General features: G+C 36.3%; 1 protein-coding gene across 13 annotated transcripts in view; it reads left to right on the forward strand.

Annotated features, from left to right (window-relative positions):
* The window catches only part of Rps6ka3 (ribosomal protein S6 kinase A3), a 101,868-nt gene that overhangs the window by 36,775 nt on the left and 50,247 nt on the right, over nucleotides 1-14,846 (forward strand). For 12 of the 13 annotated variants that reach the window (XM_074062779.1, XM_074062786.1, XM_074062782.1 and 9 more), the window contains one exon: nucleotides 10,984-11,100. In XM_074062779.1, coding sequence (XP_073918880.1) covers nucleotides 10,984-11,100 — 117 coding nt within the window. Of the gene's footprint in view, nucleotides 1-1,957; nucleotides 2,416-10,983; nucleotides 11,101-14,846 lie in introns of those variants that run through there. The other variant, XM_074062791.1, reaches the window with a different exon arrangement.

Genomic DNA, 14,846 nt, shown 5'->3' on the forward strand with positions numbered 1-14,846 from the left:
GTTCTATCTTATATTTTTAAGTTGATTTTAATATACTTGCATAGGATAATTTTTAATTAAAGAGTTTTTTAGTCATTCACTTCCCTGAGGTCACTGACTTTAAAAAATGGATATATCAAGAAGAGCCCTGGCTTTTCATATAGTATCCATAGCATATAATGGACGCACTACTGTTTGATCAATTGATGACTGCTGAACTGAGCTCTGTCACCAAATATGTGTCCACCTAACCACAGTTTCTTCTTCCAGAAAATGAATTTATTGTTCTTAGTGTTTCTGTTCCCCTTTCCTTTTCCTTTCTTTGTGCTGAAGATTGAAGCCAGGGCCTCACACATGCTAAATGTGCACTTTACCACTGAGCTACACTCTCAGCCTCATGTTCTTGTTGTTTTCTAATCTCTTCGAATTTCACAGTTTCAGTGATTTTATTAAACTGTTAACTTCTTATAGGCTATGTAGATTAACACTTGAGGTTTTTGTTGGTTCTACATAGATTAAGTCTACATTAAGTAGAGCATTTTCTCACAGCTCTTAAAGCTGCTGCTCCTTTGAATATTTTGCTTAAGTGCCACTATTATGATGATCACGTTCAGAGTTTTGGAAGGTCTATGTTCATAGACCTATCTTATTACCCCGCCACACCACTCTTGGTGCATATATTGGAAGGAGTGTAAATCAATATACAAGAGAGATACCTGCATGCCCATGTTTATTGTGGCTTTGTTCACAATAGTCAAACAGCTGAAGTACCCAACAACCAATGGATAGATGAAGAAAATGTGTGTGTGTGTGTGTGTGTCACACACATATATACCTATATACCATATATATACACACACACACACATACACATATGCATATACATACCATGGTATATTACTCAGCCATAAGGAAAAGTGAAATTATGTCATTTGCAAGAGAATGGATGGAACCAAAGATCATCATGTTGAGTGAGATAAACCAAGCTCAAAGAGCCAAAAATTGCTTGTTTTCCCTCATTTGTATAATCTAGACCTAAGATGATGATGATGATGATGATGATGATGATGATGATGGGGCATGAATGTAAAAGAAGGGCCATCTGGGGAGATCAGAAGACGGAGGAAGGAAACGATACTGAGGGGTGAAGAGGATGGAAGTACTTTACACATATACATGTGAAGACAACATAATGAAACCCACCAAACACTTTGAAAAGTGGGGGAGGAGGGAGGAAGAGGAAAGGAAATATAAGGGAGAGGGTGATTTTCTTCAAAGTACACTGTACCCATTTATGGACTTATCACAACGAAACCCCTCGTACTATCAATGTATGCTAATTAAAAAGTAAATTTTTTAATATAGGGATAAAATAGAAGCTTTATACTTTTATAGGAAATAGAAAATAATTATTAACAGTGAATCCCCTCATATTACTATATGGTAATTCAAAATAAAATAAAAAACATATTTTCCAAAGCAAAAGTGCCTTAAAAGAACTGAGGGAAGGGGACATGGCTCAAGTTTTGAGTTCAAAACTGCTGAGAGAGGGTGGGGGAAAGGGAGAGAACTTCTGTAAGTTATTAGTGGGATATGAATGGGATAAGAAACTATGTTAGTTTGACCCCTTTTTGAGGTTGGCTTCTAATTTAGATTATATCAACTAAGAATTGAGTTTTAGCTATGGGCCTTGAAGTCTTCAACTTGGTTGATAATGGATATTTATAACCAATATAAATTTAAATATAATTTACTTTAAGATGGAAAGAATTTGTCCTTAAATCACAATTTAAAAGGCTTTTTGCATGTGGTCTTTATTTTCCATCCATGATTAAGAACCACTTCCCTGTAGACAGAGAACACTCAAGGCATGTCTATATAACCCTTAAATTGTCTTAAGGCCATGTCTTGAGTATGTACATAAATATTACAAGGGGTAAAATTCCATATGTGCATCAGCAACTTTTATTATTTTAATAGTGGTGACTAGTTTCAGTTGCCTTAAAGTGTCATATAGTTAAGAAATACTGGCATTTCTCAGGATTCTAAAATAATTACAGTCATTTTACTGGTTGTGAAAATTGTCTGGACTTCTGGGAACCAGGAGAAAAGAACCTTTTAACAGGATTTGGTTATCAGCAAATCTGTTTTGGTTTCCTGTTCTGGCTTCCCTACCTATCAGTTACACTACTGCCACTGTCGGCAGGTTTCTCCTTTCTTTTACCACAGGAAAACTGTCAGGCCTCTTTTCCTAGCATTCTCAGGACCCGCCTGACAGGAAATTTTCTAATTGCCGGAACAGCTGGTAGGAGAAAACTTTTCGGGGGCTTGGTCTTCCCTTTCTGACTTAAGTTTTACTGTCAGAGATTCGTTTATCATCAACATGGTTTCGTAACCATGCTTAAATTTTTGTCTTTTCGTGTTCGCTCTATACAGGTAAGCTTTGTTCAACTTCTTTTAAAGAATATATTTTAGTTGAAGCTAACTATAATTATCCTAATTAAATAGTTTCATTTTATAGATTGTTTTAAGAAAGTTTTCTTCAAAATTCAAAACCAGTTTTGATAGAACTTTCAAAAAATATTTTTGCTAAAAAGTGAGCTACTTAGGTATATTATATATTTAAACTCTGCTATTTTGCTAACATATTTAGATCTTTGTGCTAGTGTTTATAATTTTATATAATAAAACAAATTACTGAGTATTAAACTAGGAATGGACAGAATCACAAACTTGCTAACATTTTGAAGATTATTACATAAGAAATACTTTGGCAGGTGGGAGAGTGTTACTTTAAGCAGGCAAGAACTTAAAATCAGATTTTTGTTGAAATTAGTTCCTGTAAAAACTTGAAAGTTTTCAAGCAGGTCTACATTTAAGTAACCTTGAGCAATCAATTTTAGGCACAATTTTCAAAGAATCATTTGGTCAAAATGGACTTTAGCAAATAATATTTTGCATTTTATTTAATCTGCCAAAGTCAACCTGAGAATTGTGCTATCTGCTCTTTAGAGAGAATTAAATTTGCTGATTGGGATTCTCAAATTGGGACAAAATTACCCTGCAGAGTGTTTGAAAATGTTAGCCTAGAGAACCAGCAGTGCTGTTTTCTTAAACATGTAAGAACAGGCTTATGACATTCTCTTAAAGAATTTGGGTAAATGTAAAGTGCTGAGCATATTTATCATTCCATTAGCAAATGAAGTAAATTGAATTTAACCAAATTGTAGTCTAGAATAAATGAAAATGTAGTTTCTCAACATGGCATGAATAACCAGCCTAATTTTGTCACAACAAAGTTATTTTTGTGGATCTTGACCATGTAAAAAAATGAAAACTCTATATTTTTCAGATTAGAAACTGTCTATTAAAGAACTACAGGTATCCATGTAGAAAGTAATACTTTAATTAGTTAACAGTTTCTTTCTTTTTCTTTCTTTCTTTTTTTTTTGTAGTTCTGGGGCTACACCTTGAGCCACTCCATCAACCTTTTTTTTTGTAATGGGATTTTACCTGGGCTGGCTTCAAACCCCGATCTTTCTGATCTCTGAGAAGCTAGGTGTGAGACATTGGCGCTCTGCTGTAAGGTCTTCTTTATGTTAGCCCAAAAAATGGTTATATATCCATGAGTAGAAAATGTTTTTTATTGACTTTACCAAGAAACATTTAAATATTTTACTTCAAGCTTAAATAATGTTTTCTGGCATTTAAAACAATTTAGAAAATACAAATGCCTCAAGAACATACTTCCTGACTCAAGGGAGGGGAGGAAAAGGAAATTATGTATACAAGGCAGGGCATGATGCCAAATGTTGAATCATTCTTTAAAATTAGTTAATATCACCCAGTTTGTTTTCTTAATGTTAGCATATTACACTATTAAGTTTTTTATAACTCAAGCAGACACATTACTTTCAGTTCCTTTTTTAATCCTTTTTACAGTTTAGGATCAAAGTTATATTTTCCCATCGCAACTTGTAATAAGACCTTTGCTTATCAAATAAGCATAGGCTTTGTAAAAAGAACAGTATTGAATTGGTAACTATGTTTTAAATGCATTAAGTAAGGTTTTTTGTTTTGGTTTGGTTTTTTGGCAGCTCTGGTTTTTTCAGTGAGATTGGAGTTTCAGCTCTACTGCTTGAGCCACACCTCCAGTCCATTTTGCTGTGGTTATTTTGGAGATAGTATTTCATGAACTCTTTGCCTGGGCTGGTCTTGAAATGTAATCCTCCCGATCTCAGTCTCCCTAGTAGCTAGGATTACAAGCATGAGCCACTGAATAGACAGGTATCCATGTATCCCTTAAAATACAGTTGTGCCAAAAAATGTAAAGATAGATATGTGAGCTTCATAAAGCAATTATGATGTATATAGCTGTCCTCAATTATATTGACAATTTTTTCATAAAATTACAGCTGCTTCATCATGTATTTACATGCAAAACACTTTTACCAACTGTCAAATTGTAGTTTTGTGTAACAGATTTATTTCAGTAACAGATGATTAGTGACATAAAATGTTTGTCACATGCACATGTCTGTTCTTGGTTTACTGGTGTCTCAGAAATTTGATAATCCTCTCTGTATCCATCTTACTGGATTCCAGATGGTGAGCTAGAAGAACACATTGTTTCTTTTCTACCTGTTGGCTCATGATTCACCCCAGCATTAGTATTCTGTCCTAGTTGAACCATAGATCATAGATCACTTCATAACCTCATAACTTGGTGGCCTTAAGCACAATCTAGGCATTGAGATACCAACCAGGAATATTCTACCTGTATTCATTAATTCATATTCTCTCTCTCTCTCTCTCTCTCTCTCTCTCTCTCTCTCTCTCTCTCTCTCTCTCACACACACACACACACACACACACACCTTTGCGTATATATAAAGTAGATAAGAGTTATGAAAACTCTTAAAAAGTACACTAAGAAAAGAGAACTTGAAAGTTGTTTTAAAATAAGATTTACCAAAATAAAAAGTTCAGTATGAGGGTGGGCAGAGACAAAATAGGAGGAAAAAGATAAGTGGCATAAAGGATTCAGTTTTAGACATACAATATCCAACTAACAGAGAAGTTGCAAAAAGAGAATGAAAAAATTCATGGAAGGAAATTATCCAAGAAATGTTATAATTCCCCACAGAGATTGAAGAATTCAAGTCTTCAGATGATAAAAGTTCACCAAGCATCTAGCATTCTGATGTAAAGAAGACCCTTATTTATCTGCTTAGTGTGGAGTTTCAGAATAAACAATAACAATAACAAGCTTAAAAAAATAGTTGTCTACCAAAAAAGTGTGATCAGGCTAGCATCGCCAATCTTATGGGCAACACTATATGCTAGAGGGCAATAAACCAATGCCATCAAAGTTATGAAGCAAGATTATTTTTATTCTAAAATTTGATACCAACCCAAACTATAATGTGAAAACAAAGGCATTTATAGATATGCAACATTCAGAAAGTTTTCTTTAATATCACCTTTCTTGGGAAGTTATAAAGGGGTAATCTAAAACAGAAAAATAGGAAATGGAAAATAATAGATTTAGTCAGAGAAGCACTAAAAATCTATCTCAAGATAATAGCTGTGCAGCAAGCCCAGAGAACCACCAATCCTGATGGAAGGGTAGAAAAGGGCTCTCAGAAGCATGAGAAATACGGTTTAAGGGCTAAAAAGATTAAGAATAGTGGTCACTTATCTTTCCCCCTCAAAAATGGTGGAGGGCTGTCAGAAACAAGAAAAATAGAAAACCGCATATAAGAAGTTCATAGTCCAAGGCTGGAGGTATGGCTCAAGCAGTAGATCCCCTGCCTTGCAGGTACAAAGTCCTGAGTTCAAATCTCAGTACTGCCAAGAAAGAAAAGATGGTCCAAATAGGAATCAAAATTTTTTGTGAATTTAAGCATTGCATAGGGTGGTGTTTTTTAATGTGCCCTAGGATTGGCCTGGGAATCATTGCTGTGGCCCATACAAAAGGAAATTTAGTATATCACCTACCCTGCATTCGAACAATGCATTGTCCTGGTAATGTGAATTCTGTTGTATAGGCATTCATCTTTGAGATCAGGCTATGAAGAGAGCATGGAGGACTTGGTTGAGGTTGAAGGACAGAACATGATTTTTCTTTTTGTTGTTGCTGAGACAAGGTCTCACTATACAGTTCAGGCTGGTCTCTAACCTCCCAAGTATTAGACTTACCAGCCTGTGTCACCTCACCTGGCTCAGAGCATTAGTTTCTTTAATTGCCTTAACATTAATAAAAATATAAAATGTAGCTAGCAGCAGTTGGGGGGAAATTTGAGAAAAAATGTATGAGTACTATTAGCCTCCTTGTTCAAAGTGAGGAGTTAGGATTTTGTTCAAAAACTAGGAGAAAAGATAAGGGGTTTATGTGAAAGTAATACAATTATCAAACAGTGGGGAGGAAAGTAAGCCCTTCATATTTCTTACTTTTAAGTTAGTAGACTTTGTTTTAAAGTTAATAAGTTATCAAAGTAAATGCAAAACTAATTCCTTTAAAAATCTAGGCAATGGCAGGGCGCTCGCTGGTGGCTCATGCCTGTAATCCTAGCTACTTAGGAGGCAGAGATCAGGAAGATTCTGGTTCGAAGCCAGCCCTGGGCAAAACAGTTTGAGAGACTCCTATCTAGGTAAAACCCATCACAAAAAAAGGGCTGGCAAGCCAGGCACTGGTGACTTATGCCTGTAATCCTAGCTACTCAGGAGGCAGAGATCAGGAGGATGGCGATTTGAAGCCAGCCTAGGGAAATAGTTCCACGAGACCCTATTCGAAAAACCCTTCACCAAAATAGGGCTGGTGGAATGGCTCAAGGTGAAGGTCCTGAGTTCAAGCCCCACTACTGCAAAAGGGTGGGGGGGGCTGGCAGAACAGTAGAGCACTTGCCTAGCAAGCATGAGGCCCTGAATTCAAACCCTAGTGCCACCAAAAAAAATTTAGGCAATGGATAAAAAGAGACTTGCTTTTCAGTATAAGCTATTCTGCCACTCTTTGTTACCCATGTCTGTGTGTTACTTTAACTTTAAAAACAGAAAGTTTAGAGAACAAGAAGTAACCCAGGCTGAAAAAAGGTCATGGGTAAGGAATGTTGGAAGACAATAACCTGAGAAGTAGGTTGAGACTGTATTGTAGAGGGCCTCAAATGGCAATATGAAGCAGTGTGTTTGGAGGTAAGCTTTTTTTTGGTGGTACTGGGGTTTGAACTCAGTGCCTCACACTTAGCTAGCTAAGTGCTCTACCACACCTAGCTCCACAGCCTGAAGCAGCATGTTTAATTTGGGAAAATTTGGAGGAGTTTTTGAACTGGTTAAATGAGTGGAGATGTATACTTTTAGAAAATTAATTTGTTGAGAAGATGAACTGGAGTAGACACAGGCAGTAAGTGGTATGAGGAACTAGTTTCAGTTTGTACACAAAAGGTAATGAAGGCTTATAGCTGAGTGATACCATTGGAAACAGAAAAAGAATGAAAGGTATTCCCAGTACCGTGCTTGATACATCATTGGTGTTTTTAGTATGTGCTTATTGAATGAAGGGATCAAAGGGAGAGTGCATTTTTTTAGTAACTTAATTGACATGGGAGGAAAAGAAGGGTAGTCATCAAAATTGACAATAGTCACTGTTATTTATTTTGAGATCTATGGCCTAATTGTACCTTGCACTGTGTAAGAGTAGGACTTGATCCTGTATGCCTGATACATTGTACAAAATGTTTATAATTCAGGGGCTGGTCTTCGTTGCTTATGTTTCATCTATTTGTGACAGATGATTGTAGGAGGTATTTACTATGAAATATAAGGTGAAAAATATCGTAACCTGAGAAATCATATCCTACTTACCCAAGAAAGAAAAATTTTAAAACATAAAACATAACAGAGTATAGTTCTCTATGGCCTCATGATTTAAGGGCACAAATGGCTGCTAGATTTCGGTTAAGCTTTTGAACAGTTAGTTTTTTCCCATAGGAAGGAAGCATATGCTAGAATCTAACCCATAAACTTGGCCCCATGAGTCAAGTCTATAATCCATTAGTGCAATGTGATGACACTTTGGGTATAGAACAGAAAGAGGAGAACTTCTTTATATGTATATAATGTATAAAACACTAAGTATACAAACATTAGGTATATGCTAAATTGGGGAGGAGTGCATACTGGACCTTGAACTCAGAGCCTTGCACTTGCTAGGCAGATGTTCTACCACTTGAGCCACAACCCCCAGCCCTTTTTGCTTTATTTATTTTTCATATAGGGTCTCTCACTTTCTACCCATGCTGACCTGGACTGTAATCCTCTTATTTCTGCCTCCTAAGTAGCTGGAATTACAGACATGAAGCCACTGTGCCCACTAGGTTAATTATTATTATTATTTTTACTGTTAAGGATTTGCCATCAAAAGTTCAAGCACCACTGCTCTAATCAACCGAGCTAACTAAACTAAGAGATAAAAGACTAGTTACAAAAACCTGGGGCATGAGTATATAGATTCCTCTCATTGATCTTGATAGGAAACCACCAAGAGTCTCCAATAGCCTTAGAGTGGTATAATGGGCCTTGTTTTAGAAGTCAGAGGAATGGAATTGAGGCCCAAGTCTGCCAAGTTCTGACTTTTGATCTTTAGCCTTCACTTAATCTCTTTAAGGTTCAGGCTGTACTATTCAAATCATTTTGCCTTTAAAGATCTGTCAGATTCATAGTGGTAAATATGCAGAGTACATAAGAATTCTGAAATGTTTTTGCCTGCCCTGGGATCTGCTCCTTCGTTTTACCATCAGCTTTCATAAACATTAGTCTGAGGTCAAAGTTTTGTTGTGAAAAAGCACCTAACACAGGCTTGGTATGATGGAGGTACTTAAGTATTTGCTGGATTTTAATCTAAATCCTTCCTAATTCCACATATACTTTGTTCTTTGAAAGGTTTTTAAAATACTGTTTGGTAATTTACTTCCTGCCTTTCCTACTGGAGATGCTAATAGGTATTACTTAAACCCTTGATCTCATTTAAACAGAAGGGTATAGAAGGGGTTAGCATTTTAGAATCAGATAATGCTTAGTTCTACTTTAATACTTGCTATGCAGGGTTGTTGTGAGAATTAAAGAGGATAATGCATGTGAAATTACAAAATAAAGGAATAAAGGACCAGTATTATGAGATTGTTTTGTTATTGTTGCCTAAGTTCCAAGAAAGTCTGAAATGATTAAGCTGTGTAAGTAGTAGGATAACCTACAAACTATGATCTTTGTCTTAGAAAATAAAATGGTGGATTAATATTCCTTTTTATCCTCTTAAGGAGCTTTTTCCTTTTGCTACTCATTTTCAGATGCTGCCACATTAGACTATCCTGGTATATCTTTTTGAGAAATATTTGTAATTCTTTGTATTGTCAATACTTAGGGCCTCGTGCTTGCTAGGCAGGCTCTCTACCACTCAAGTCATTCCACAAGCCCTGTATTGCCAATATTTTAAGGGTATCTGAGAAAATGTTCATTGAGCTTGAGCATTTGTGTGGAATACTATAGTAATAAAACTAATGAGGATGGGCATGGTGGTACAGATCTGTAATCCCAGCACTCAGGAGGCTGAGGCAGGAGGATCACAAGTCTGAGGACAGCCTGAGCTGCATAGTGAGTTCAAGGACAGCCTGAGCCATATATAGCAAGACCCCATCTCAAAAAAAGAATTATTTATGTTTGTATAACACATTTAGATTTTTCTAATAGTACCTAGAAAAAAATAACATTATAGTCCACAAAGCAGAAATGGTCTTTGGTGTGCATATGTTTCTGATTTTGTTATGTTTTGTTTTATGTGTCATTTGGGGCTATAATATACAGTATTGTCTTGATCAAACCAGATATCCTCAATTTGTTGATCTCAACACAAATAAGTAGTCTAAATCCTATATATATATTTATATATATTTTCTCCTCTTCTGACACCTTCCCTCAGATATACTGAAGTGTTCGCTGTCTTTAAAAATCCTTCCTTAGAAGGAAGACTTTTCACTCTTTCATTATGCAAGGTAGTCATTTTTCCCAGGTCTAATCTCTATCCAAATGCTAACCTTTCTGAATTTGTGATTTAGAGTTGTTTCTTTTCTTTCCTCTCAGATCCCAGGTTATTCTAGAAACAGAAAGTAACTGAGGTATTTCAAACAAAAAACTTGAGTATTTTTTTTTTGTGGTCCTGGAGTTTGAACTCAGGACCTAGCATTTGCTGGGAAAGCACTGTACCACTTTAACCCTGTCCCCAGCCCTTTTTGCTTTAGCTTGTTTTTCAAATAGAGTTACATGCTTTTGCACAAGCCAGTCTCGGTCAGCAGTCCTACTTCTGCCAGCTGGGATTGCATACCCAGCCTTTCTTTTTTTTTTTTTTCGAGATAAGGTCTCACTAACTTTTGCCCGGTCCTCTATCTGTTCCTCACAGTTTTTCATCTTCCATGTAGCTGGGATTACAGATATGATCGATCCACCACAGCTGGCCAAAATTTGCATACTTTCTTAAATAGCTGTATTAGGGCAGAACTCTGCATGTTTACCATAGAATATTTTTCAACCCTTCTTCTCAATAATAAAAAAGGGTTTTGTATATAGCATTTGTTCCATCTAATGTAGCCACATGCCCAGAGGTACAGTATGTCACTGTGGTGTTCTTTTTTTCAGACTTCATCACACCCTCTGTCTCCCCCCTTGAAACTATTCTAATTATCTCCAATACAGAAAATGAAGACATGGAAATGCTTAGCTAATATATAGAAGCTAATATGGTCTACCTAGTGGGCTGGTATAATCTTGTCTGTAATATTTAACTTGAAAGTGTAGTTGTTTGGCATCTGTTTTCTATTCACTTGGGAGGTCAGTAAAGGGTAGTTTTTGTATGTTAATTTGAGGGTTTCTAATATCTTACACCAAATTAAGATTACTTGATTTCTATTGGAAGAAAGTAGCTCTAACTGTTTTCTCCCCTTACATTTACTTCCACAGGAAGAAGGCAGCATCAAAGAAATTGCAATCACACATCATGTAAAGGAAGGACATGAAAAGGCTGATCCTTCCCAGTTTGAACTTTTAAAAGTATTAGGGCAAGGATCATTTGGAAAGGTAAATCATGATTTTTGCTTTTGAAAAAGTTCATAGATGTTTCATAGAAGTAGAAAGTAAGATAGTAGTCACTAAAGGCTAAGAAGGGTAAGGAGGGAAGGATACAAGGAGGTTGAATAATGGGTACCAAATACAATATAGTATAAATAAGATCTAATATAATTGTTTTTGAAGACATTGTCTCACTATGTGACCCAGGGTGGCCCCAAACGCACACTCTTTCTACCTCAGCCTCCAGAGTGCTGGGATTACAGGCATGTACTGCCACACCAAGCTATAAGTATTTAAGGAGAAGGAAATGCTAATTATTGCAATTCCATTGTTAAACGTTGTATATATGTATCTTTTTTCACACTGCACACCATAAAGATGTAGAATTATAATGTATCAATTAAACTAAGAAGAGGTAGGATGTAAGGTTTAGGTTACAAAGGTATAAGGAATGAAAATTTAAAAGATCGTGTAATGAAAAAAATTGATTTTTGGAATTTATGTATATTTCATCACATGGCAAAACAGAAATATTCTATGAGATGCTACCAGTCTCCCTACCAGCAGTGTTTTCTGTGGTTTTTACATTTCTCACTATCACTAAGTGTGGAAAAATGAATTAAGTTATTCAAAAGTACATCGGAAACTGTAGTAAATTGGCAGTATTTACTTCATACTCATTTTATCTTTACACAAGACCTTTACAGTCATGCTTCTTAAATTATTAAAATTCAAAAAATATTTCCTTCATATACTGACATCTTTTTCAGTCTGTGTGGCTTGGAAAGTGATACATTTTAAAACTAAAGGAGGCCAGATGCTGGTGGCTCACACCTGTAATCCTAGACACTCAGGAGGCAGAGATCAGGAGGATTAGTTTGAGACCAGCCCAGGCAAATAGTTCACTAGTCCCTATCTCCAAACTATTGAACACAGGACTGGTGGAATGGTCAGGTTGTAGAGTGCTTGAGGAGCATGCATGAGGCTGAATTCAAACCCTAGTACTGCCAAAAAATAAAAATAAAAACTAATGCAAAGTTTGCATTCTATTCCATAACACCCATGGGTTTTGGTTTTCTTGTTTTAGATGCGTGCGTTCATTTGTTTGTCTTACTGTGTAGCCCAGACTGGCCTGAAACTTGTGATCCTCTTGCTTCAGCCTCCTGAATGCTGGTGTTACAAGTGTGTGCCGCTATACCTAGCTATCTGTGTTTGTCTTTTAATATCAAAAATGTTTCCTAAAGCCACCAAGTAATTGCTCCAGAAGATGAAAAATCTTCATGACTTTTCTTCAAATAGCCCTTGTCCCCATCAGGGGCACTTTTTATACTTCATTTTGAGACATATAATATAATTACTACAACTTGGTCTTTCTAGACCTGTTCTTAGCAAGAGGAAAATTCTGAGATTGCAATTGACTTTATAGTAATTTCTTAGTGCTTCTCCGTAAGGAAACATTTGAAAATGTCATGCTTTGCAAGCTTCAAAAAGCACCAATTTAGTTCTCTTGTGTATTTTAGAGGGACTATTTAGCAATTCTTGGCTAACATAGGTAATTTGTTATACTCATTAACCTATTTAAAACTCAAAGCATGCTTTTAATCCAAATATAGACTAAGTAGCCAACAGAGTATAATGGTTGCAAGTTTAAGCTCTAGGTCAGCCAGACTTGAATTCACTTTTTTTTCTTCTACTTACTGTGTGTTCTTGAACAAGTTACTTAACCCCTTGAAGCCCCATTTTCCTTTTCTAACCAGTGATTAAATATTGAAGTTCCTTCAGGTTTGATCCTAAGCTGCTATCTCCTTATACCCCCTAATAATTGACTTTTTCTGTGCTCTATCTTAATTGTAATGCATATAACAGATCCCATTTAAATTGTTTCTCTAATCTCTGAATTTATTTATGTACAGCTGGTTACTTTTTTCCATTTGTATGTCTCAAAGGTACTTAAAACTTACTTATGCCTAAGACCAAATTCATGATCTTCTCCTACTCCTAAACTTACCCTGTTTCATTTTTCTGTGTCACTATGAATGGCATCCAGTTAAGTAAGCCAAAAACTTGAAAGGCATTCTTAACATTTCTTGAAGCCCCTCTGCATGCACATGCGGGCGCACGCACACACACATGCACACACTCACACGCACACATACACACACTGTGGCTAATTTGGTCTGTCACCAAGTCCTGTTGATTTAGTAAAGATTTCTCAAATCATGCCAATCCTCTCCTCTACTACCATCTCTCCAGAATACGCTACCACAGTCTCTCCCTGGCGTGTTGAAGGAGTCTCCTAACTAGGTCTTCCTAAGTTTATTCTTGCCTCAATGTATTATTTACATGTCAGCCAGCATGAACTAATCTTAAACTGTATCCCCTTAACCCTTCAGTAGCTTCCCTTTGCTTTTACAATAAGGACAAATTCTTAAAATAGCTGAGGGGCCCCTAAATCTCACACCCAGCTACCTTTGAAATATCAGTTTTATGTACTTTTCACTGTCTGTGTTCTGGCCACATTAGCCTGTTTTGGACCTTCAATATACCACATTCCATCCCACTAGAAAGTCTTTCCTCCTCCTGTTCTCTGCCTAAAATATACTGCCCAGCTCCACCCTTTCCTCAGTTGGTTAGCTCCTCTTGTGCCTGTGATCTCAAAGAAGGCTTCCCTGCTATCCTGCCTAGGTCATAGTCCCCTGATACACTCTCTCAACATTATATATTATATATATTATATATTATATTATAATTATATTATATATTATATTATAATTATATTATATATTATATGCCTCAGCTTCATGGCACTTACCACAATTCCCATGAAGAAAATTGCAGTTTTTCATCTGTAACATTATTTATTGTTGCTCCCCCACTAGACTATATATTCCATTAGTGCGGGGGTCATGATAATTCTGAAAAGAATTAATGAGTGAATAATATCCCAACCTCATTGGGTAGTGGTGAGAATTAAATTATATTAAGGCCAAATGCATAACAACTGGCATTAAATTGTATTATTATGCCAGTCGGTAAACCCAAAAAGATTTTTACACATTAGATTTCAGGGAACAGAATATTTAAGTTCCTAGGAATTAGCATGCTTGTCTCTTTATTTCTTTAAAATTAATTTAAATACCTTACTATAAATAGCAAACATTAAAAATAGGGTGTCTCCTTTCTTACTCATCCTTAAAGGCCAATGTAAGCCACGGAAACAGGGATGACCTGTCAGAGCCTAGAATAGCTTCATGGGGGAGTGAGAAAGGTCAGAAATGCTGTGGTGGTGGAAGGTCAGATGGCAGCTGGGACTCCTGCTGTTCCCACTGAGCATTAGTTCCCAAAGTAAGCAATTAAAGAGCACCATGAACAAAAGCCCAGGACTAGATGGTTGACCCAGATCTTGTCCCAATACCTCCATTGTGACACCAGGAAAATTGTTCTAACTTCTCTAAGCCCTAATTTGAGCAGCTATAAAATAGCATTGTTTAGTAGATCTGCCTCCCGAAATTGTCTTGATGCTGTATTACAGATGCTTGTGAAAGTATTGTGTCAGCTAAGAAGTGCTGCAAAGTATTTATGAAGGTGCTTTCAAAGAACTACTGAAGAAAGTTTGAAATCCACAAGAATTTTTCTCATGGAATGGAACAAAGAAGCTTGATTGGGGAATCTTAAAGGATGAATCAATATCAGATAAATCCTAGTTATCTCCACCTGTTAAAGTTTATTTCTCTTCAAAAATATTAATAATCTAT

This window comes from Castor canadensis, chromosome X, assembly GCF_047511655.1.
Source record: "Castor canadensis chromosome X, mCasCan1.hap1v2, whole genome shotgun sequence".
In the NCBI taxonomy this organism is placed as follows: Eukaryota; Metazoa; Chordata; class Mammalia; order Rodentia; family Castoridae; genus Castor; species Castor canadensis.